The 24,828-nt window shown below is 43.1% G+C and overlaps 2 protein-coding genes across 2 annotated transcripts in view; one reads left to right on the top strand and one right to left on the bottom strand.

The window, feature by feature from the left end:
• LOC112244970 (ral GTPase-activating protein subunit alpha-1-like) overlaps positions 1 to 14,328 on the top strand; it is a 77,651-nt gene extending 63,323 nt beyond the window's left edge. Inside the window, 2 exon segments of the mRNA XM_024412881.2 lie at positions 7,105 to 7,229; positions 10,587 to 14,328. Coding sequence (XP_024268649.2) covers positions 7,105 to 7,229; positions 10,587 to 10,738 — 277 coding nt within the window. The 3' untranslated portion in view covers positions 10,739 to 14,328.
• A 166-nt stretch (positions 14,329 to 14,494) lies between these two features.
• LOC112244971 (insulinoma-associated protein 2-like) lies at positions 14,495 to 16,949 on the bottom strand. The gene has a single exon (XM_024412882.2). It carries the CDS (start codon positions 16,773 to 16,775, stop codon positions 15,120 to 15,122), a length of 1,656 nt encoding a protein of 551 aa, XP_024268650.1. The 5' UTR covers positions 16,776 to 16,949; the 3' UTR covers positions 14,495 to 15,119.
• Positions 16,950 to 24,828: the final 7,879 nt, after the last annotated feature.

Genomic DNA, 24,828 nt, shown 5'->3' with positions numbered 1-24,828 from the left:
CACATCAAAAGAGCCTTTTCTCCTCTTATTCTTCTCCTCTTCGTCCTCTGCGTACCTTTTACTGAACGGAGCAGCACCAGGCGATGAAGCCTGCCTTTTTGTTTGAGTTGTGGTTTTATATGTTGCGAACACTCTCTGTCCGCCATCTATCCCTTTACCTCTTTTTTTCTCTCTCTCCTCTGCCTCTTCTCCCCTCCTCCTGCACGTGCCCGTCGACCCCGCTCTCCTCCACACTAAGTTTCAGTTCATGCTCTTGGCCCCGGGGCTCGTCCATCTGCCTCCACTCACTGATCCCTCATTTGCCATGACTGTGAAATCAGTGCTTGGAAGGGAAAAAATGTCCCCCTTTCTCTGCTGCTGGTCTTAATGTCTGGTGGACTCAAATAGCAGATAGCTGCTACAGTACCTGGCGTCAGGCAGCGCTGCGAATCATGGCACGTCATGGAGCTGCTGGGCAAACACAGCCAGAGAGAGGCTCAGGGTAACACAGGCAGCATAACCCAGGCCTCTATCCTATCACAGATATCAGGCTTTTGTTGCTACATCGCTAAGAGTAATCCAAGGGTCATTCAAACAGCCAGTTTGGAGATCTGTTCTGTGGCAGTCTCACACACACACAAATGCACTCCCTCCCAGTGTGTTTGGGGGCAGTGCGATAAAATGCTTTTAGCATACCGGCTTGGAAAGTTGTTAGCTCACATTGCACAGGATAAGTTAACCATATGCCTGAGAGGCGCGGCAAACCGCGTGACCACGCTGGTTGGTTAGTTTTTTGAATGTTTGGGTGTGATTAGAGCTAGGTTGACCTCTCTGGCCGTAGGGGCCAGGGGCTCGACCATCTCCCCTCTAGACCACCTCTACAGCCGGTGGACCATGTGGTCTGTCCGAGGTAAGGCCCCTTGATAACATTCAACAACACAGCCTCTGGTCTCCCTCTGTTTTTGCCTATCTGGTATGTGTGTTTAGGAGAATAGGGGACTGTCAAGCTGTTTGGAAGGCAGACTAAAATGTAACTGTGTGAGCCACGGCCATCTTCCATCTGTCAGTGGCCGATTGTGGAGCCGGGGAGACAATGTTGGTTGTGGAGGAGGAGGGGAGAGAGGAGAGTTGCTAAGCGGCTTCCCCATTGGCCCTGCCAGTCCAGTGGTTTGTGTGCGAGCCAGTGAGAGTATGGCGGTAGGGACAGCCACACACACACACACACTGGCTTCTGATTGGCAGCAATCACTGCCCTGCTGCTGGGGTCAGCATATGGTGGATCGTGATAGTGGTGGGATAGAGGGAGCGTTGGGTCAGTGCCTTCCTCCCTTTGCTCTGACTCTGCCTTTTCCAAAGGCAACCGAGCTGATGAAAGCTTTGGGCTTGGGCTCCTTTTGTCCCTTCACTCTCCCCCACACACAACCAGGCCCAGCCAAACGCCTAACAAGCAGCGCAGCCACACACAGCTAGCTCCCACAATGGGCCCCATTGTGTCCCAGTAGCACTGCGGCCTGCTGGACTGTGTGTGTGATGGGGGAGGAGGTTAGCTACTCGCTAATTGTTTCCTGTCGAAGTATAAAAGGGGGGAGTAAATAAAGAAACATAGGCGGGGTCACAACTAATCGCTTTCTCCCACTCCTCTTTTCCGATTTTGTTTATTTTCTGACTGGCTTTGACCCTAGCTGCTCTGTCCTCCTGACCTCTGTGATGCTGATGATGACTCTGGCTGCATGGAAATCTACTTATTTATTAATTTGGAAATCTACTTATTTATTAATTTAGCACAGACAACATAATCTGTACACTAATTCAGATATATCTCTCGACTACCGTGCTCTCTCGTACATTGTCAGCCAATTGAATTTAGATAAGAAGTAGATCTGGTTATCGATCTAATTGCATTCTAATGTGAAATTATATATCAAGATGCATCCATGAGCACATTATTATTTTCCTATGCATAATCATTTTCTTAATGCCGTACTATTTATACAGTTGATATCAGTCAGTGTTTATGGAACGTCTTCAACCTTGTTGTTTTATCTCCTAGTTAATCATTTTCTGGTTTTCCAGCTATGTTGTTGTGTTGTCTCTTTCGTGCCTCAGCATCAGAACTGTGCTCACACATAAGCTAGAGGCATAATGGGGATTGTTTTGATAAGAAGGTTTGTTCTTTCAGCCCCCCTCCTTGTTGGGGAAAGTGGGTAAACAAGCTAACCCCTCGGGGGGCTCGGAGGCACGGATGTGGAGAGCGGGCTCTCTGACAAGGTGTTTAGGATTCGCCGCAGGTTGGCTACAGGCGCCGAGATGAGGTGTGTGTGTTGGCCACGGGTCAGTTGCATGCTGTATGCTCGTAGATGAGCTGTCTGACTGGTAGCCTACAGCCGGAATCAATGCAAACTACCTGTGACCCATCTAGGCCCAAGACCACCAGCTGCCTGGATAAACACACTAGAACCACATCAGAACAGAACCAGTCTTCACCCAGAGCTGTTGTTGCTACTTTAGAGCTGACTGTCCTAGATCATTATAAAGACTGGCTTTTTAAGAGCACACATCTCCTCTTAGTTGCTTTCAATCCTCAACAACAAAAATAATTCAAAAGGTTAATGTGACTGCGTTGAGTCCTCACTGTTGCATCCTTTAGGAATGTGTTTTTAAACCAATAGAGAACTGCACTATAATAAGGCAATGTATCATCTGATCTATGGCTGTACAGTTCAAATGAATAGAATACATACATGTATTGGCTGTATAAAACGATTTATAACTGAGTCTCCTACATACAGAGCACAGTCCAGGGGGGAAAACAATTGACAGAAAAGCATGTAAACTGCCCTGCTTTCTGCAATTCATGAATCATAATTTCCAGGTACGTGCGTGTATATGCATTTGTTCATGCCCGGGATAACATTAACACTCCCTCTGTGCCTTTAAATGTTACATAATTGTTGAATTTGCGTCAACAGGCACACGGCGTGAGCAGTGAGCACCGTCTCACCATCGGACGGGGTGGAGAGAAAGAGGCAGAACGGGCGACAGATAAATCAGGGCTGCAGGTCAGGTCTGCGAGCAATATTTCACAGGCAGGCCAGGCCTCCAATTGGGTTTGGTAGGAGATTAATAGGAGTGGATCTGACTCCAGAGGGCCCCAGATCTATGTCTGTGTGGCCCCAGGCGGAGAAGCATTAGCTGGGCTATCTCTCCTCTCATCTGGTGGCTGGGGATGGAGCGAGGGGTGCATTGGCTGTAATGACAAGGAGGGCTATGGCAGCCAGCCGCAGCTCCCTCCGTCCTCCTCCCAGTAATAAAATCACTGTTAGGGCTTCGATATCACAGCCATCAGATGGGGGAATAAACCGATTACCCTGCACTTCAGGGCACACACAGATTTCTGTAATCATAGTCTGTAAAAGTCCTTAAATTAAATGATTTATGTGATGTTTTTTCTTTCTTTCTTTCTGCTCTGTTCTCTCTACCATTGCCCTGTAGCGCAGAATAAAGCAGGTAGCTAATCGAACGCTGCCAGTCAGAATCACTGATGTTGGGCCCATTTCTGCTACCCCTTATTATTATTTTTTACCATCATTCAATTGGATAATTCTGGTGCTGTGAGATAAGCAGTGGAGTCCTAGGATTCTTGTAGTCGCTGGTCCGATGACTAACGCTAGTCACGCAGGTGTCTGTGGTTATTTCAAAGTACCGGAGCTACGTCCAAAATGGCATACCCTATATAGTACACTACTTTTGACCAGAGCCCAGAGGAAATGTAGTGTCATTAACCCTGACCTTCACCAAAACCCTATTGTTGGGCCGTTTTACTGTTCGGGATGCTTCAGTCAATGAGCCTAATTGTCAGTCGATGTTGAATGTAATGTGCGTTCTAAACTGGGTTGATGATCATGTCCATATTGTCTCTCTTCTATTCTAGTGGGGCCCCAGTGGCCTGGATGGCACATTGCAGAGCTGTATTGAGGCAGTGTAGAGGGACAGTCACTGAGACATTGGGAAGTGTGTCCTCTCTCTCTCTCTGTAGCTATGCTCTCGTCTCACAATAGAGCAGTGGGCTTTCCACATTCTGCATGCATTTTCTTTCTAAAGATGCCAGCAGTGCAACACCCCACTGAGGACTGCTAGGTTAAAATAATAGAGCTAGATGTGGTGTGAGAGGAGGAATGAGCAAGTGTTTCAGCTGGTGTGTGTCTGACACCCTGTAGGTGTCAGTTCGGTCCCCTAGCTAGGCGTACACCTCTCCCCTCTCGGGTCCATACGGTTTGGAATAGTGCCGCGTTAAAACAATTCAATGTTAGCTATTTGACTCATTGGGCACGAAAGTCTGATATTTCCCCTCTGTACAGCTCATGCGTATTGTCTGCATTAACTGATGGGTCAATTCTCCCGACTCCTCCTCTTCTTTTTACAGATGAAGTGTGTGTTTTGGATTCTTCTTCTTTTTTTCATGTTCAATTGTCATTGTGTGTGAGCTCTGAGGTTTGTAGCAGGTCAGTGATGGGCCTGTTCTCTCTGTGTAGCAGGTCAGTGATGAGCCTGAGTTCTCTCTGTGTAGCAGGTCAGTGATGAGCCTGAGTTCTCTCTGTGTAGCATGTCAGTGATTGGAGTGCTGCTCTGCTCTGCTCTGCTCAGTGGAGAGACCGACGCTCTTGGCCCTGAATCTCCAAATGGAGCAGAGAGGAGAGCAGCGGCTTGTTTAGAGCAACACAGTGCTCTGGGGAGGCTGGCAGCTCTCACCTCCTCCTGGCACACTCACTCCTTCATAACAGAGGGGGAGGGAGGCAGGGCACAACAACAACAAAAAGTGATCAATTTGGAGGCTATCAGCAGCAGCATGTTCTGTGTGCTGAATTAACACAACGCCAGGGAACAGTTCCTGTAGCCCCCCCCACACACACACACACACACACACACAGCCTCCTCCATGCGCGCACACACTCTCCACCACTGATAATGTGCTAACAAGCTCGCTTCTGGTGTCTCTTCACTGGCAATTTGTCCTCTTTCCTCCGAGAGCCGGGAGTTGAGCGCGGTGACAATGACAAGCTCGTAGGAGAGGGGGGGGGGGGGCCAGGTGCATTTTTCCCTTGTTGCCTTTTTGCCTTTCATCCACAGGGAAAATGAGTTTCTGGTGATACACAAAAGCCCCCTTTCTTTTCCCCCTCTCTCCTCTCCTGCTCCACTCCCCTCTCGAGAGACTGGAGGGCTGGAGAGAGAACCATGCACATTCTCTAAAGACACTTTTCTTCTTTAACAAGCTGTTAAAAGTAATGCCCATCAAATTCAATTACAGTATATTTGTAGCCGGCCAGGGCATGTTTGATGGTTGAAAGATATGTAATGCAAAAATCTGTTTTTCTCTTCACCTCGTTGTTTTTTTTTTTTTTAACACAAAAGAGCATCTCCAAGTCAACAGTGCAGAGGATTAGTTGTCGTGGTGACAGGGTGGCATTAGTGACGCAACACCAGGGTGAGTTGGCGGACACACGCAGAGCAGGGACAGGCGAAGAGGAGACAAGGAGGCTGAAATGATTACCATTAAATAACGCAGCAGTGGCGCTTCTATGGCTCGCTCCTCCTCTCAAAACTGAGGTCATTTGCAGCTACTGTTGTCCGACAATGCATGTTGGGCTACCTACATACAGGTCCCCCAACGCAGCACTTCACACTGTAACGTGTGTGCAGTGAATGAGGGTTATGTACAGTACTGATACTATACACTCAGACAGGCATGTGTCCTAAGAAACACAGGCTCTGCTACTGGGTTGGAACGTACTTCATACAGTAACCTGCCTGGGTGTCGTTGAATGAATCAGGATGATGCACTGATGTCAAGACCCAATTGACACACACACACTATGTTTTTCATTTCATTGGAGTGGGTAAACTGTAGAAAACCTGTTGACTTGATGAAGCACTGTGTTGCAGAATCTGCCTTGTCCCTCCATCTCAGACATCCATCCAGAGTGGTGATTGGTTGTGTTGTTTTCCTCCCAGTGTTCGTGTGCCCTGGTGTCAGAGTGACGTGTTGTGTTGGAGCCGTGTGGGGCGTCTTTCTCTCTTAAGTGGCATGAAGAGGTGAGGTGTTGACGTCTCATCTGGTGGCTGCTGGCTGCATTAACTTGTTCCTTCATTATTATTGTGACACACACACAGGCACTCACACAGAACACACACCCTGCTCCAAGGCCTTCTCACAGCCCTGAGCGGCATCTTTGATAGCTTTAACTGTGAGCAGGAAGTGGGGTGCTGGGGAAAGGCAGGTGGCAGATCCACTGGAGTGCTGTCCTCCCCCTGCTGTGCAGCCTATCACACTTTACCATGTTAGACGTCAAACTGTGTGTGTGTTACCGTTTAACAATGTTTTGCTGCTGTTCCTTGTGTCAGCGTTTGCCAGGTGGCTCCTCACCCTGCGCAGTGAAACACTCGGCTGCTCCCAAAATATCCTCTCCCCTTCCTCACTCCAGCAGGAGAGGGTCCTCACCCTTTCTGTCTCTCTCTGTCACATGCTCTCTCTCTCCCATGTTCTCTCTTTCTCTCTGGTTGTCTTTACCTCCCTCTCTCTCCACTTCTCTCTAGCCCCTCTGCCTGCCATATTCATGTGGGAAAGCCATATGCAACATCCTAACTAATCCAATCCTATCCATTAACAGAATATCATCATTTTTACCTAACTGGATAATAGAGACAGTAAAAAGGCCACTGTTGCCAAATGTCATGATATTGAAAAGCCGATGTTGGGTTCCTAACACACTTTTGATATTATGGGTTGGACGGAGATGGTTGTGTCTTTCGTCTCATTTTACCTTGGAGCTTCTAATGGCAGTGGATGGTTGTCATTATGACCAGAGAGTCTCTGATTAGGGAGACTTATTTGGTTCACACACACGGGAAGAGAGGGGAAGATTTGATCACAACTCTGTCGAATAAGTATGTGGGTACAATGCTGCACAGGTAATGCAGTCCCGAAGGGCATTATTGCCAACCTCCTTATGTTTTCCTCCTGGTCAGTTTCACATTTTCTATAAGATTGTACCTCCCTTTTGAGAGAGAGGTCCTGTGCCCTAATGTCTTCCATACTGAATGACATTTCACCCTTGACCTGTGGACCAGCTATGAGGAGAGAGCCCGTTACCTGGAGACCATCGTCCAGCACCACCTGGAGCCAACCACCTTCGAGGACTACGCAGCTAGGGTCTTCTGCCCCGCCCCCTACCACCACCACCTCTCAGACCCCGGTATGACACTCTCTCTACTCGGTCCGTAGCCCATCACAGTCCATCTTTCATATACTGCAACCAGTGGTGGAAAAAGTACCCAAATGTCATACTGCAGTAAAAGTAAAGATACCTTAATAGAAAATGACTGAAGTAAAAGTGAGTCACCCAGTAAAATACTACTTGAATAAAAGTATTTGGTTTTGAATATGCTTAAGCATCAAAAGTGAAAGTATAAATAATTTCCGATTCACGTATATTAAGCGAACCAGACGGCACAATTTCCGTGTTTTTTATTTTATTTTACGGATAGCCAGGGACACTCTCCAACACTCAGACATCATTTACAAGTGTGTGAATTGTACCATTTTCCTGTCCTGCTAAGCATTCAAAATGTAATGAGTACTTTTGGGTGTCAGGGAAAATGTATGGAGTAAAAAGTACATTATTTATTTTAGGAATGTAGTGAAGTAAAAGTTGTGAAAAATATACATACTAAAGTGTTTTTACTTAAGTACTCTTGTAGTGTCAGTTAGCAGTAGAGAAGTTTGGCCTGTTTGAGAAATTATCCACAAATTCTTCTGTGTAGTTACGAGTTAGGAGGTATTGGTGTTGAAAACCTCCTTCACTTACTGCAATAACCTTAACCGCACTAGTTCTGTCGCTGCACCTGTCGTTTCTTTCTGTATTCTTGTAACAATGCACAATGTGTTTCCCCTGGATAGACCCCCCACACACACACACACACACACACACACACACACACACACACACACACACACACACACACACACACACACACACGCATATGGAGCAGTTAGCCACGTCTCACACTCCCCTCCATAGCGTAGTGCCCTCTCTCCCTCCCCAGTTAGGGCCCCTTGTGGAGTGATAAGTGCTCTGCCAGGACCTGGGCTTGTTTGGCTGACACACCTGGTCTCATGGTCCAACATCACATTGATTCTCTCTCCAGCTTCATTGTCTCTGCTCTGTGGCGACAGGCTACATCACATTGATTCTCTCTCCAGCTTCATTGTCTCTGCTCTGTGGCGACAGGCTACATCACATTGATTCTCTCTCCAGCTTCATTGTCTCTGCTCTGTGGCGACAGGCTACATCACATTGATTCTCTCTCCAGCTTCATTGTCTCTGCTCTGCGGCGACAGGCTACATCACATGCATGCCGGAAATGAAAGGGTCAGTCACCCGGAAGACTTGTCCTTATATCCAATCTTAAAGGAGAGCATTCTACTGTGACACAGAGCAGTTCTCTCTGTCCTCTTCTTTCTAATGTTAGTCACAGATGTAAGAAGGTGTGTGCTTATTAAAAGCAGTAGCTTACATTAAGAGAGTAAAATAAATACAATCTAGAATTGTTTTCAAAAATCCCTAAAGATGTTCAATCTGTCCATGACATTGCTTTTTGACCCTTTCATTTGTAAAAAGATGCATGTGTATTGTACATGGTTTTTGTTCCGCACAGTGAGAAACAAGCATGTTTTGTGGCTGAAAAATACCCCAATAATATTATGGTAATGTAATTATGTCATTGACCTGTGCTTCAGCAAACATTAGCCTCCTAGTACAGAATGTGATGAGTATCTTTCAGCCCTAAAACCTTGCCTTAATTCTTGCTTTTGTGTTGATAACACCAGTCCACGATGGACTCTGTTCCGCTTAACCCCAAATGATCATATTTCTGTTTTGTTTCTTTGTTTTTTTGTTTTTTTTTCTCCCTTTTTTCCATTTTTATTTTTTTGTTTTATTTTCCTTTATGTTTCCCCCTTTAGATCATAATCTATCACTTGTGTATATCTAAAGGTAAGACTCCTGGAAACCCCCGCTCCCTTCTGATTCACGTTTAACAATGTTATGAGCACCCATACCTATCTGTCTGTTTCTCTCTCTCTCTCTCTCCACTGACCAAATCTGCTGATTTCAATCGTTCCCGTTTCTTGTTTCTTCTCCATGTTGTCAGATGAGTGTCTTTACTTTAACGTTGAAGCTCAGACCTTGCATGCTTCCACCATAACAGGCCTTTTCTCGTGTTGTCCTCTGTTCCTCATCACTCTCACTCTGAATCCTGTGTTTGATTCTAACCACCATCTTCCTCTGTGTGTTCCTGAGCATGAATTTACTGGAGCTCTGCTTCTTTACCTCTTTACATGTGTTCAGTAAATGTTAGGCAGTCAAGTCTGTTTTATGAGCCCAGTCAGAGCACAGTACAGTTGCTCTCTTTACTCATGGACTGACAGACGCACACACGTTATGTAGCCATTGAAGATGGCTGGCCCTGAAGATCAATATTTAAACAGCATAAACGTTGGTAAGTAAGTGTAATCATTGCATTAATGCGCCAGTCAAACGTGTGTGTGTGATGATGTTTAGGTGGTGCTTCTGCTGTCTTTGTTCTCTGTGCACCTTCTATTGATTCCCCCTCTGCTCACACCTCTTATCTTTTCTCTCTCCTGTGGTCTTTGTCTTCTTCTTTTTGCGTTTTTCCAATCCTTTCCTTGCTTGCTCTACCCCGCTGTACCGCTCCTTCCCTGCCTACTCCTTCAAACTGCTTCATTCCTTCCTCTTCCCTTTTCCTCTCCTTACCCATTTTCCAATTCACCTCTACTGACCTCCGTTGTCCTGTTGTCTCCTCTTCTACTTTCTTCTCCCCCCCTCTCTCTCCCCTGTGGCTTTGTGGCTTCTCTTCATCTTCCCCACCAAAGAGAGCTTGATATTTCTGCTCCTTCCCAAAACTCCACTAGAAAACATTGGGCTCGGCAAGGTAAAGGGCAAAGGCTTGAAACGGAAGGTCTTTCATGCTAGCTGTGAATGGTACGCTGAAACATGAACACGGCAAAGTACCTTTTTTCTTGTTCCTTCTTACCCTGTTTCCTTCTTCTTTAGTGTCATGTGCATAGTTCTCTGACGGTCTAGGTGTCATATCCCTGTGTTTTAATATTACCACCATAGTTGTTTGGATTCATTTCATGCACATTGATGCTTTGATTCATCACGGATAAAAAAGAGCTAACTGTATTCTCTGTATAATACAGTCAGTAAAACACAAGTCAAAACAATGATTTTCAAAGAGATGTAACACCTCTACCACTATAGTAGAAATTGAAGTGCATGTACTGACTTTCCCCTCGCTTTCCTTAGACTAAGGCTAATATGAGCTGGGGACTAACCTCAGAAAGGCAGGGTGTAGACTGGAGGCGTAAGATCCAGTAGTATTGGGGGGGGCCCTTCAGCATTGCTGTTTTATTACTGAATGTAGTGGGTTGGCTGGGCAGGTACGGGGGGACTCTAATACCTGTGCTCTCCTTCCCTCCCTCTGTTTCTTCCCCTATCCTTCATCCCTCCCTCTCTCTCCTTCCACAGGCTCATGCCTCGAGAGTCAGGAGGGAGAAAGTCCAGCAGCAGTGCAGCTAGACGGGGCCGACCAGTTAGCCTCGCCAATGTCCCCTCGTACTAGCAAGAGCCGCATGTCCATGAAGCTCCGACGCTCCTCCGGCTCGGCCAATAAGACCTGATCGGACTTTCCCTCCGCTGATCGTCCTCCATGCAACGCCCTGCATGAGGTCACAGCCTTCAGAACAACTGACTGACTCTCTGTACTGTATAGCTAGGACTGCACTGCAACTACCAGCCTTTACCTGCTAACAGCGCTGCATCGCATGTTATGTACCCCCACTATATGGACATGGACACGCCTGCCCTGCAGGGTCAGAATCAGCATCGACCCTACTGCACCACCCTTCCAAGATGCAGGATAAGGCCTTCAACAGAGCCAGACCCTCAGGGGCCAGCCCAGGGGCCCCCAGGACTCAGCTTGTGGTAGCAGGGCCTCCAACAGAATAAACAAGTCCCCTGGGCAAGGTTAGCTAACTATGCTCACTACCACCTCAAACTTTACACAAAATATAATATACTTAGATATATAAAAGAAGCAGCATCGGTTTGGTTTTGTACAGAAAGCATAAAGGCAACATGAGAGATGTGTGTTCATTGTAAGTAGCATTGTTGATGGTTGAAATCACTTGATATTAGACTGAGATGATGAACTATAGTGTGGTCTTTCTCTGCTGTTGTAGCTGAGCAGAGTGGCTAATATCCTGTCCCCCCTGCTCTCTGGGCACCTGACTCTGCACCCACTAGGAAAGGGATTGTAAGAGTTTGTAAGAAAGAACAAAGAAACACAAAGTAAGAAAAGCTAATTTGTCATATTTGGTCACTGTGTCCACCGTGAGACAAATTTATATATATATTTGTACTATATTCTGTATATACAGGAGTTGTCACTTTCTTTATGCTTGGACTGAAGCAATGTCAGCCAGTGTTCAAAGATGAGATCAACGTTTTGAAGTTGGAAAAGTTTGTTTCTAGAATTCTGAGATGGAAATTGTTTGGTTAAAGTGAAGCACTTACATTTTGGTTTTGGTTTTCACGCTAAACGTGCGACTGAGTTTGACTTTCTGAGTTCACACTACTGTTGTTCTTTTGAGGGTCACATGTATTTTTTTTTTATCGAGATTGTAAAATTGTTTTTCACCTGATAAAGAATGTTACTGATTTAGTTTTGTTCATATACAATGTGTTGTATTGAACCAGCCCTTTTTTCACTTATGATGACTATATTATATATATGAGAATACATATTTAAGGTGTATAGTGTTGAGGACCATACCTGGTCTGTGTACAGATTTGAATATAGCTGCCAAAAAAAAATCTAGACGTCTATTAACTTTAAGATACGTAGACCAACGGTTGGATGTTTGATCAGATCTTCTGCTTGTGTTTCATATAAGAGGTCTTTTGCCTCGGACGTCATCACAAAGCTTGCCTGCTGAAGTTGGCCAATACAACACTGTACTGTAGCTTTGTCCACAGCTAGAAAAAGCTCATTGCTGTTAAGGTTTGTGTGTCTGTCTGTGCAACAACACAAATGAAAGAGGACCATCTCCTATGATATGGAGACATTCCCTCCTGTAAAGTATTGGTATTAACACAGTATGTACTGTATAGGAGCTTAAACAACCATATACCGTTTCTTCACTGTCCAGCTCTCCAATAATCACCTAAATTAAATCTAGACAGTCAGGAATTATCGAAACAATTAGCAAGACGGTTGTCTATTTTTTGCAAATTTGGACTTCGAGGGAATATAAACCATTTTCAGTGTGGCCCTCTGGACCTCGTTGAAGACCGAATGCCGTCCCTGGGGCAAAATGAGTTTGACACCACTGTTATTTATTTGGGTTCTTCTGAAACTCCAGCTAGGGTCTTTGCAGGTGGGCTTCAGAGCAAGCTAATGTGCTATTTGTCGTGAACACTTCTCTACTGTCCCCTTCATGTATTGTAGCAGGTCTTCATCGTGGTCTTCCACCCTGGACTGCTTCTCCAACAACACCTGTACCTGGGTCGTTCTTGAGTTCCGATGGCGTTTTGGGGGGGGGATCATTTTTTATATTTTTTATTTACATGTATTTGGGTACATCTTCCTGTCTAAATCAGCTAATATGGCAGCTTAATGACTTTAAATCATGTTTACCATTATGATAGCATTGTGCCACCTGAGACATTTTAGATTGAGGATTTTCTTGTAAAGTCATTAAAAATATAAATAATTTACTAAAGTGATATGATTACTAATTTTGCTCACAATGTAATTTCCCTTCATTTAAATTGAGTAACACCTGTTGGATTTAAACACCAAATGATCAATGAAATCCTCAAATGTATGACGTACTTAAAGGGTGTGATTAGCTAAACATTTTCTTTAATACAGACCCCTCCCTGATAAGTTTGCCACTGGAGGGAATGCTCAAGGTCGTTGTATATCTTTGCAATGAGTGATTTTCAAGGCGGTAACACCAATGACATAAAACTGATGGACAGTTTCTTTTTAAATAGCCTGTTTTTATTGGTCTATACCCGGGATGGGCAACTCCAGTCCTCGGGGGCCTGATTGGTGTCACACTTTTGCCCCCACCCCTAACTCCATTAATCAAAGAATCATGATCTTCAGTTTAGAATGCAATTAGTTTAATCAGATGTTAGATATAGTGATGGGGGAAAGTGTGACAGCACTCCAGCCCCCGAGGACTGGAGTTGCCTATCCCTGATCTATACAATCTATTAAATACTTTTGTTCACTATCTAGTATTCAAAATAATCGATCACTAAATCCCCAAAACATGTCAATACAACTCTACATCACTACTGGAAAAAGCCCATTTGCTTATCCTTAGTACTTTAAACAATGCATAAACATAACGTTTTGCAGTATAAAGGACTTACATTATGTTTTAGTATTGATAAACTGTTCCCTATAAACAAAAACATGTATGATGTGTAACTTTTTGTCATTTTAAAGTGTGTTTCGTGGTTGCGAAGGCAAGGGAGGCAAATCCCACTGCAATTCAAGAACGACCCACCCCTTTGTCACTCCAGTTGCCAACTGTGTCCAACTTTATGACACACTAACAGCGCAAACACTGCATTTTTATCTTTGAATTCTGCTATTATTTTTTGTTATACTTCATCGTTATTTGCTTTCAGCTATAGGTTCTCTGCTAGAGAGGAAAGGGATTGTAAATACCTTTTTTGGACCTTTTTGGTTGTAATATCTTTTAAAAACTGCTGCCATGTCTAAGGTCAAATCCATGTTATTTTTGTGTTACGTTTGAATATATGAGCTTGAAGTCCGTTCCGATAGTTATTATTATTATAAGATGACCAAGGATGAGAACTAAAAACTTGCCAGAGAGAGTGAGGAAATCATGCTGCATCCTTACTTAAAGCTGAGGAGATTGGATAAGATTGGTTTGCTCTCTCCCTACACTCAGACGGGACTGAAACGTGTACATACTGTAAAGTTTTTAAAAAATGACTTGCTCATTTATGGAGTTATACTGTATGTTACTACTGACCAAATACTGCATGATGCCAGTAAGCCTACTAACTGCATGTGTTGGTATAACATCTACACACACACACGCGCGCACACACAATCACACAAAATGAAATGGTATTGGCATACTTGTATCTATACGTTTGTAATGGCTGTCCAGAAAGAGAGTGGGTGTGCAATGGAATTTGACAATAAAAAGTATTCTTACCACCTGCTTGTGATTGGAATAGCTCTTGTGAAAATCTCATCAAATACTGTATAGTAGCCATCATTAGTATGCACACAGACTTGTGTTTATTGACAATCAAAGTAAGTTTTTTTTTATTTTTATGTTCACTAGGCTACATATCAAAATACAACGTAATTGTAACCATCGTCGCCATGAAGGAATTTATTGAGCAATTACATTTTATAGAATAAATACACTTTTAAACTCACTAAAACAGTTTTATACTCTAACAGGTAAGCTTGATTTTCTGTAGGAAAATACATCTTGATAGCCTTGCTGGTTTAGAAATCAATTCCACAACTATACTGAACAAGCACATTCAATTTCCATAGGAACTACATTAACATAAAGGTGGTGAGGTCTGGTACTCTTCAGATGGCCCATTCACAGGATCAACCTCTTATTTTCATTACATGCTTAAAATGACAGCTCTTGACTATTTGAAACATTTTATATACCCATTTTCACTGTTAAATGTTTCAACAATCATTACACTGTAAATCAATCAATAATGTACATTAGTGAATATAGGCCAAAAGCAAGTGTTAAAATGTGGTCCTAGTGGGCTGTAGGCTCATCTGTCATTGCAACAAACAAAAAAAATGCTATCTTGTGATGAAAATAGGCTAATGTTTTTGACCTGATCAGGTAGTATAATAAGTTACAATACAATCACATGTAGTACAAAGAAAACGCATTCATACTTTCATATGTAGTAATGAATGAATCCACTTGTTGCTCATGGGTTACAGTGTTACAGTAGACTAGGCTACTAGCAGCCGGGCCGGACTGCCATCTGTAGCAGCATCACCTGCCGGTTCTCTGTAGGGTGAGACTTGTTGATATGCCTCGTGAGCCCAGGAGAACTGAAGAAGGTAGAGGGGCAGTGCTTACAGGTGAATATCTGTTGATCTCCCTGTGTGAGGTCTGGTCTTATTAATTCTGGTCTACCCGCAATCTTCCCTGGATTCATTAGAATGTCGTCTCTCATTGCATGCCAAACTCTGTGCTTGTCCCGAATTTCAGCGGATGGGAAGTGGGCACCACACAAGTGACACGGAAACGTGATTTGCCCACTCTCTATCTGGTTATAGGGCGAGACTTTGATTGTCTCGTGCGCCGCAAGATGTTTCCTCAGATACGCTTGTCTTCGGAACTTCTTGCTGCAATAGCGACATTCGTAAATCTCCTCAACTGTCCCGGAGTTCTGTAAGAAGGGAGAGGCAACGTCAGTCTCCGGACAATGCATTGTGCTTGAGCTGTCACCCGCTCTGATGTGCAGGTCAATGCTTTTCTCTGTGACCCGGTAGCGCGGATCGAAGGGCGGCGGGCTCTCCTGTGCCCTTCTGAGTAGCTGGTCTTGTCTGTGGGAGCTGTCCACGGTGATGGACCGCTGACAAATGGAGCTGTCCGGAGAGACGTGGTGCTGATTGTTAACTCTCAACTCGCTCGCATTCTCTTTCCCTTCCACGGATGTCCTCTCGTGCAACTGTGCCTCTGGTTGTGACTTTTTTGCGCTCTGTGCCTCTCCGTTGGTAACCGGACGAGGCTTATGCCACCTGCGATGAGAGGCCAGGTTGGCAGGACAGCTGAAAACTTTGTCGCACTCGGGACAGCGGTACTCTATGCGCACAATCCTGGAGCACTTGTGTTGCGCGAGGGAGAAAGGATCAGGATATTCCTCTTTGCAAAGCTGGCAGATGAATTCTCCCAACGGTTTCTTATTACCAGAAGATGCTGTTGCTGCTTTAAATTCAGGGGTCTCCTTCTTAATTCTCAGCCCAAGCACTGGTGAGGTGGAGATTTCATCCTCTAAACTGAGCTTCCTGATCACTTTAGGCTTTTTGGATGTTGGCTTGTTCTTTCGCTCCGGCTCCATGTACGTGCGTTTCATAGCATGATGGAGAGATGGGTAGAGGTGCACAGGTGGGTCGAATTTCATATCAGAGTGTCCAAAGGGCGCGTGATTTAGTAGAAGTCTCTCTATTGAGGACACGGGCGTGCTCATCGGGAACGTCTCTGTCACGGTTGGTGAACTCATACACCGGTCGAAGAAAGATTTTTCCAGCTCGGTGCCAACTGGTTTTATCGGGCTATAGGAGAGGTCAGCCCGGCCAGGAGACCCGTCATGGTCCGGTTCAGTGAGGGGATAGTGTAGGGGGTATTTCCCAAAGTCCTCCCTGATCTCCACCTTGCCTGCGCTCTCCGGCAGTTGAACCTGATCCGCTTCAGCCGGGTCGCTGGTCCATGGCTCTCCAAATGTACCATCCTCGGATAACGGCACAATTGGGCACGCATTTGGCACCCCAGTTCGCTCCTCCGGTGTATGCACAGGCATGTCCACTTTTGGCAGTTCGTTGTCATTACGAGTTCTGTAAGAAGCCGCTGAGCCGCGTTTACTCCTCTTCACTAAAAATCCTCTGGGCATCTTAACGCCGGAACGGAACGTTTCCTGGGTCAACTTTGAAGTGCCGTTACTCGTGAAGGAGCGCTCGCGGTCGCTTTCTGATAGGAGCGCGGGCGAGGTGACTACTGACCGGTGAAAGGGACGGAGGACACTGCCACATCGATGAGCGTGGCTTGTTTTTTTATCTTTGGGGTCGCCTTCTGTTTTTTTGTGAAGTCACCGTTTGTGGCCAAGCCCTGTCCAATCAGCACGGACAGTGGAGTGGGCGACGCTCGAGCGTTTAAGAGACTATCCAGTTACAAAGGCATCACTAATGTGGAGTGGATTATTATAAATCAGTTACACACTTAACATTTTATCATCCCATTGGTTTTCCATGTTCTCCTTTAATAACCTATCAATAACGTTACAACTTGTCTAGTGATTCACGATTTGCAAGATCGAATCAGAAGATGTCCTAAAACCTTAAATGTTACGCTATCCATATTACATTGACATTAGTAATGTATAACCATTTTTTTTAACTGACCATGCAATTACGATATGTTTAGTGATTTTTCAATGTTTTCTCTGTGATACCGAGATGCGTAATACTATATACTATCTCGTAGACAGTGAAGTTTCTGCAAATACATGAATTAATGTCCTTTATGGACAGCATGTGTTTAATAAACTAGCCAAATGCAAGAAAAAGCAGACTCCAGAATTTGATCAAATATTGTTGAAAATGACAAAAATAAAAAATAGCCCATAACATTTTTGTTTAATCCTAATAATGTCATTGCATATGACTAATATTAATATTATGCCACAAATACAACAAGGATAGGTCGTTTATTTCCTAAATCATGTGGATTATAATAGAGTGACTCCCTCTCTCCAAGCAAAGTGCGTAATGAATGAATGATCTGCTTCCTCACGCGCCTAACCTTTCTGGGAATTCTTTATTCGGATTTGAATTATCCTGCTGTTGATAAGCGACTAGCAATTAAGATCACATGATTGTTTTGGTTTTCTGTTCTGTTGGCATGCCGCGTAATTTATAGCATTTATGAAAAGTCTGTTGTCTTAATCTGTCCATTTGATGCACTTTACCTGCTTTCTCATGTGTTTTGTGGGGCTGCAAGCTGTGCGCGCAGTAACGAATGTAACCGCGCGATTAAGCCGTTTAATTTGAGAGGCAGCTCTTCCAGATGCAATCTTTCAACAGCCATTAGTAGGACCTAACCTATGCCAACAATGTTACAGAAACATCCATTAGACTTACGAATGCTCCCCTTGAGTAGGCTATATACGTCTCCTTGACAGACATCTTCATGTTTTACATGTGTGCGTGATTTTACCAACTGTCATTAAAACTGGGTACAGTGACACGGATTGGAGGAGCCCAATTAGTTCTATCAACAATAAAACACAGATGTTATCTCTCCACACCTTTTAATCTGTCGCCTGAATGCAGATGGTTTTGATTCAAACAGATCCCCTTATCAGAATGATATAGCCTAGGTAGTGCCTACGATGGTAAGTATACCTACGTTCATCGATAGGCCTGTCCTTCATGTTCATTTATTCAGCCTTTAGGTCTACTGTGCTTTTACAGATGGCCATCCTAATTTGTCAGCATTCAGAACCAGCCTATATAAACCTGTAGGCTATTTTATCAGTTAAGGTCATAAGATAATGAGATGTGCTTTTTTCATTAGGGACGAAGCACCCTATCTGTTATCTCTTTGTTGCGTTAACGATGGGAATATCTAACAGAATATCTCCGTGTCCGTTTTCCCTAGTGAGACCAACGCGCTATCTCCGCTGCAGAAGGTTAGTGATGCTCACGGCACTGACAAGAGAAGATAATTGGTGGCGGAGACCCAACCCACCGATAACCTGCCAGCGGGAAAGAGGGCATTTACGTTTCTCCTGCCCTCCTTGCGAAGCTGGGAACGCAGATAAGAGATCAGAGAAGCAAATACATTTTTATCCCGGGGGAGCGTATCGCTCTGGCCCTGGTGGTTTACAATATGTTGTGCCGAGTTGGTTCGTGGTTAGGGGGCGTCCCTGGAAATTAATCAAAGCGGATGAGCGTGAGAACCGGCACTTCCTTTTGACGTGCGCTTGACAAGGGCCACCTGGGGAATTAAGAGGTGTCTCTGTACAGAGTGTTATAACATCCAATGCGAATTCAGTGGAAATCACAATTAGGCTTTGCACCAAGTAGTATTAAAAACATCTAATATATTTTAATTGTGGGCCTACGCTTGCATGATTTATTCTAGTCTATTTTAGCAGGCTATGTCATGCATAGCCTACGTCTTGTTTAATGAAATAAATCTAATCAACATTAGGGAAACATTTACAACACTATTTGTTCATGGCACTCATAGGCCTATGCTACTTCGTTCAGAAATGGAACTTTTGAAATATTTTTCATTGTCAAAATGTAAACAAAATTTGTTTCGACCTTGGCCGGATTTTTGAACGTTTCTTCTTGCTAGATAGACTTACGGCTTTGACAAGATTAGCCCCGATGTCAGATTATTGAGATGTCATCTGTGTGATCAATGCCTTCCTCTAATCCCACAGACTGCTGAAAATGAATTTATTGATTTTTCTTTTTCATCCGTTTTAAAGTATTACTGGACTACAGCCTGGACTACAGCCTGGCATGTGGTCACAGTAGCCTATAATCGCTTAGTCCTTATAATAATATGCATTTTTTCTTATGCTCTTTGTTTTTATTTAATCGATGTTGGGGACCTCGTACTACTAAGCATTATATGATGTTTAAGTGTGTGTGTTGGATTCAGGGTCGGCTCTCTTGTTAGTGCGTGGTGCGGTGGTGTTTCAGCACCGCGGGAGACGGACAGCTCCAGCCTCAGCTCCAGCCCTGCAAGATTTGGCAGCTCCCTGACCGACAGATTGCTCAGTAATTACATTTTTGATTGTTCTTAATTAGCACTCATGTTCTGCCCAGCCCGCTAGAAAGAAGACATGGACAACCTTGTTTATGACTTAAACGGAAACATCTTTCGTTCTTTCTTTTTTTTTCATGATTACATTATTCCTCTCTGTCTACATGTAGTCCTACCTAGCTAGAATAATATAGAACTACTGCTGTAAAGGTCGACTGGTAAATCAATGTCTTCAGAACATGCATAGGCTTTTTTTATTCTTCATGAACTAAAGGAATATGTCTGTCCTCTGTCGCCATCTACTGGTGTCTTGTGATTAGTTCGTGCTCAAATTAGTGCATGTAGGTTACATTTTTCACTTTATTTCAGAATGTCAGATTCTTATGTTTCTTGTGCTGTGCTTGAACTGAGATGTTGCTGTTGTGTAGCTAGTGATATCGTTTCAATCCAATACATCACATGTATCCAAATCAGGTGTTTTCAGACTGCCTTTAACCCTGTGTGACCCACGGTTGCATTTGTCCTAAACTGCATTCCGTACAGGTCCTAAACTAAAAAATGATGTCAAACACTACATAGTGCATCTCTTCTGACCCAGATGTATCTCTTAGTAATATTTGTTGTGTGTCAATATGATTATTGTGGCATCAGTAGCCTCTGAAACATTAGAACCTGTCCACTTGTCTGACACCACATATGTTGTAAGCCATCCATGCCAAGTACATGACTTAACGAGATGGCTGAAGAGATGGAGAAACAAACATTCTGAGCTACAGCTAGAGAGGTAAGTGTTGTAAAAACGCATCATTGGGCTTAAAGGGTTGCCAAGCTGAGACTTAAACCATGTTTCCATTAATGCGAGTACAGTCATACCTGTAAAGAAGAAAAAAAATGACGACAGCTGTGATAAAAAAAATCATTTAAAAAATAAATAACATTTCGGTAGGAGTTTATAAATGCAGACAGATTATTTGTTCACTTGACATGGTGGGACCATTTTGTGTCGGCACAACTAATTATGTGAGAAATGGTGGTCTTGGCTGATTTCTTCTGAGGTCTTGGCTGATTTCTTTTGATTTTCCCATGATGTCATGCAAAGACGCACTGAGTTTGAAGGTAGGCCTTGAAATACATCCACAGGTACACCTCCAATTGACTCAAATTATGTTAATTAGCTTATCAGAAGCTTATAAAGCCATGCCATAATTTTCTGGAATTTCCAAGCTGTTTAAAGGCACAGTCAACTTAGTGTATGTAAACTTCTGAAAAACTGAGTATAAATGTATTTGGCTAAGGTGTATGTAAACTTCAGACTTCAACTGTAAAGGTGTCCTTCCTAACTCAGTTGCCGGAAAGTAAGGAAACCACTCAGGGATTTCACCATGAGCCCATTTGTGACTTTTAACCAGTTACATAATTTTCTCCTATCGTAGCCATTAAACTGAGGATGGATCAACAACATTTTAGTTACGCCACAATTCTAACCTACTTGACAGAGGGAAAAGAAGGAAGCCTGTACAGAATACAAATATTCCAAAACATGCATCATGTTTGCAATAAAAATAAATGTGGTAAAGCAATTCACGTTTTCTCCTTAATGCAAAGTGTTATGTTTGGAGCAAATCCAATACAACACATTACTGAGTACCACTCTCCATATTTTTGACCATAGTGGTGGCTACATCATGTTATGGGTATGCTTGTAATCATTAAGGACTGGGGAGTTTTTCAGAATAAAAAAAGAAACAGAATGGAGCTAAGCACAGGCAATATCCTAGAGGAAAACCTGGTTCATTCTGCTTTCCACCAGACACTGCAAGATTAATTCACCTTTCAGCAAATCTACACTGGAGTTGCTTACCAAGAAGACCGTGAATGTTCCTAAATGGCAGAGTTACAGATTTGACTCAAATCTGCTTGAAAATCTATTTGAAGACCTGAAAATGTTTCTTCAGCAATGATGAACAACCAATTTGACACAGCTTAAAGAATAATGGGAAAACTTTGCACAATCCAGGTGTGGAAAGCTTAGAGACTTACCCAGAAAGACTCACAGCTGTAATGGTCGCTAAATGTGATTTAGGGAGTTGAATACTTACGGTGGGGCAAAAAAGTATTTAGTCAGCCACCAATTGTGCAAGTTCTCCCACTTAAAAAGATGAGAGAGGCCTGTAATTTTCATCATAGGTACATATCAACTATGACAGACAAAATTAGAGAAAAAAAATCCAGAAAATCACATTGTAGGATTTTTAATGAATTTATTTGCAAATTATGGTGGAAAATAAGTATTTGGTCACCTACAAACAAGCAAGATTTCTGGGTCTCACAGACCTGTAACTTCTTCTTTAAGAGGCTCCTCTGTCCTCCACTCGTTACCTGTATTAATGGCACCTGTTTGAACTTGTTATCAGTATAAAAGACACCTGTCCACAACCTCAAACAGTCATACTCCAAACTCCACTATGGCCAAGACCAAAGAGCTGTCAAAGGACACCAGAAACAAAATTGTAGACCTGCACCAGGCTGGGAAGACTGAATCTGCAATAGGTAAGCAGCTTGGTTTGAAGAAATCAACTGTGGGAGCAATTATTAGGAAATGGAAGACATACAAGACCACTGATAATCTCCCTCGATCTGGGGCTCCTCGCAAGATCTCACTCCGTGGGGTCAAAATGATCACAAGAACGGTGAGCAAAAATCCCAGAACCACACGGGGGGACCTAGTGAATGACCTGCAGAGAGCTGGGACCAAAGTAACAAAGCCTACCATCAGTAACACACTACGCCGCCAGGGACTCAAATCCTGCAGTGCCAGACGTGTCCCCCTGCTTAAGCCAGTATATGTCCAGGCCCGTCTGAAATTTGCTAGAGAGCATTTGGATGATCCAGAAGAAGATTGAGAGAATGTCATATGGTCAGATGAAACCAAAATATAACTTTTTGGTAAAAACTCAACTCGTCATGTTTGGAGGGCAAAGAATGCTGAGTTGCATCCAAAGAACACCATACCTACTGTGAAGCATGGGGGTAGAAACATCATGCTTTGGGGCTGTTTTTCTGCAAAGGGACCAGGATGACCTATCCGTGTAAAGGAAAGAATGAATGGGGCCATGTATCATGAGATTTTGATTGAAAACCTTCCATCAGCAAGGGCATTGAAGATGAAACGTGGCTGTGTCTTTCAGCCTGACAATGATCCCAAACACACCGCCCGGGCAACAAAGGAGTGGCTTCGTAAGAAGCATTTCAAGGTCCTGGAGTGGCCTAGCCAGTCTCCATATCTCAACCCCATAGAAAATCTTTGGAGGGAGTTGAACGTCCGTGTTGCCCAGCAACAGCCCCAAAACATCACTGCTCTAGAGGAGATCTGCATGGAGGAATGGGCCAAAATACCAGCAACAGTGTGTGAAAACCTTGTGAAGACTTACAGAAAACGTTTGACCTCTGTCATTGCCAACCAAGGGTATATAACAAAGTATTGAGATAAACTTTTGTTATTGACCAAATTACTTACTTTCTACCATAATTTGCAAATAAATTCATTAAAAATCCTACAATGTGATTTTCTGGATTTCTTTTCCTCATTTTGTCTGTCATAGTTGAAGTGTACCTATGATGAAAATTACAGGCCTCTCTCATCTTTTTAAGTGGGAGAACTTGCACAATTGGTGGCTGACTAAATACTTTTTTGCCCCACTGTATGTAATCAATTGTATGGTTTAAACCACCCACTGTATGGTTTATTATTCATCAATTTTTTACATTAGAATTTCTCTCCCACTTTGACTTATTAGAGTATTGTGCATAGATCATTGACAAAAAATTTAAATTAAATCCATTATCATCCCACTTTGTAACACAAAATGTGGACAAAGTCAAGGGGTGTGAATACTTTCTGAAGGCACTGTATATATTTTGGTTATAATGTGCATATGTATGCTGTATTATACAGGAAACATGTGATAAAGAGACCTAGGTCTCAATATGTCCTCCCTGTTAAAATAAAGTTCAATTAAGAAAATGAAGCATTTCCACTCATTCCATGTCCGACTTGAGAGCTGATGGTATGAAAATGTTTGGTCACTGTTGTTAACATGCCACAATTATATCAGAAAGCAATGCAATCTGTAAAGACAAAGTTCACACAAAATACACAGTCATCCATTTCATTAACACACCTTATTGTTTTGCATTGGGTTGTATTGGGTTAATGTTTGACAAGGCAGCACACTCATCACGACTGTACAATTTGCTTTGTATTTTGATTCAGTAATTCACTAGTATTAACTATGAGTCACCATTCTTGTCTGCTCTCGGCCTTTGCTCAGTGTTTCAGAAACTCTTGTCCTGCGGAGTTTTAGGTATTTCCATCAATGCCCACCCCCATCATTTTCCTCCTCTACCAGTGAGATGCAGATTATAGGTTCTTACCAATGATATGTATTCACTAGATGACTGACAGGGGGCGCTGTTCGAAGACGCCATCCACCATTACGAAATTCTTCATAAGGAACAACCTCCATAGGTTTTATGGGATTTTACAGTATTTCAAGGTAGTGTTTCAAGGACAAAAATACATGCATTTCTTTTGATCTAGTTTGGAGTGCAACATAAGAACTCTATAAAAATAAAACTATTTTCTTTTGAGAAAGGATTGGCTTCTATTCAGCTCATACAATATTGGCTTCTATTCAGTTAATACAGTACTATGTATTGTTTAAGAAATACGTATTACAGTGTCTGTAATGAATTTAAAAACAAAACAACGTATTCATATTCCAAAACCTGTAGCTGTTGAAACGAAAACATGTAGCTCATCTCTATACACTACAAAGCAACACAATGTAGATTACTGTCATGTACAGCTGGAGAAGTTAATGCATTATACCAAAATAATATGTTTTTAATATTGCTGACCAATTTAAGATCCATATTGTTACTCCCCCGTGAAGCCAGTAAAACATAAATTGCATTAGTTAAGATCAATAAACGACTCTTAATACAATAAACTGTTCACTCAGACTGTAAAAAACACTTACTTCACTGATGGCCTTTTTGTATACATAATTTCATGCTATGTTGCTGCTAACGTTAACTACAGTACATTCATTGCCAATGCACTATTTGTTCCAACAGTACAGTTGTGAAAGGACTATTACAAA

This window comes from Oncorhynchus tshawytscha, linkage group LG11 (assembly GCF_018296145.1).
Source record: "Oncorhynchus tshawytscha isolate Ot180627B linkage group LG11, Otsh_v2.0, whole genome shotgun sequence".
NCBI lineage: Eukaryota > Metazoa > Chordata > Actinopteri > Salmoniformes > Salmonidae > Oncorhynchus > Oncorhynchus tshawytscha.
Note: the sequence above shows the minus strand (reverse complement) of the source record. Positions and strands in the feature narration are given on the sequence as shown.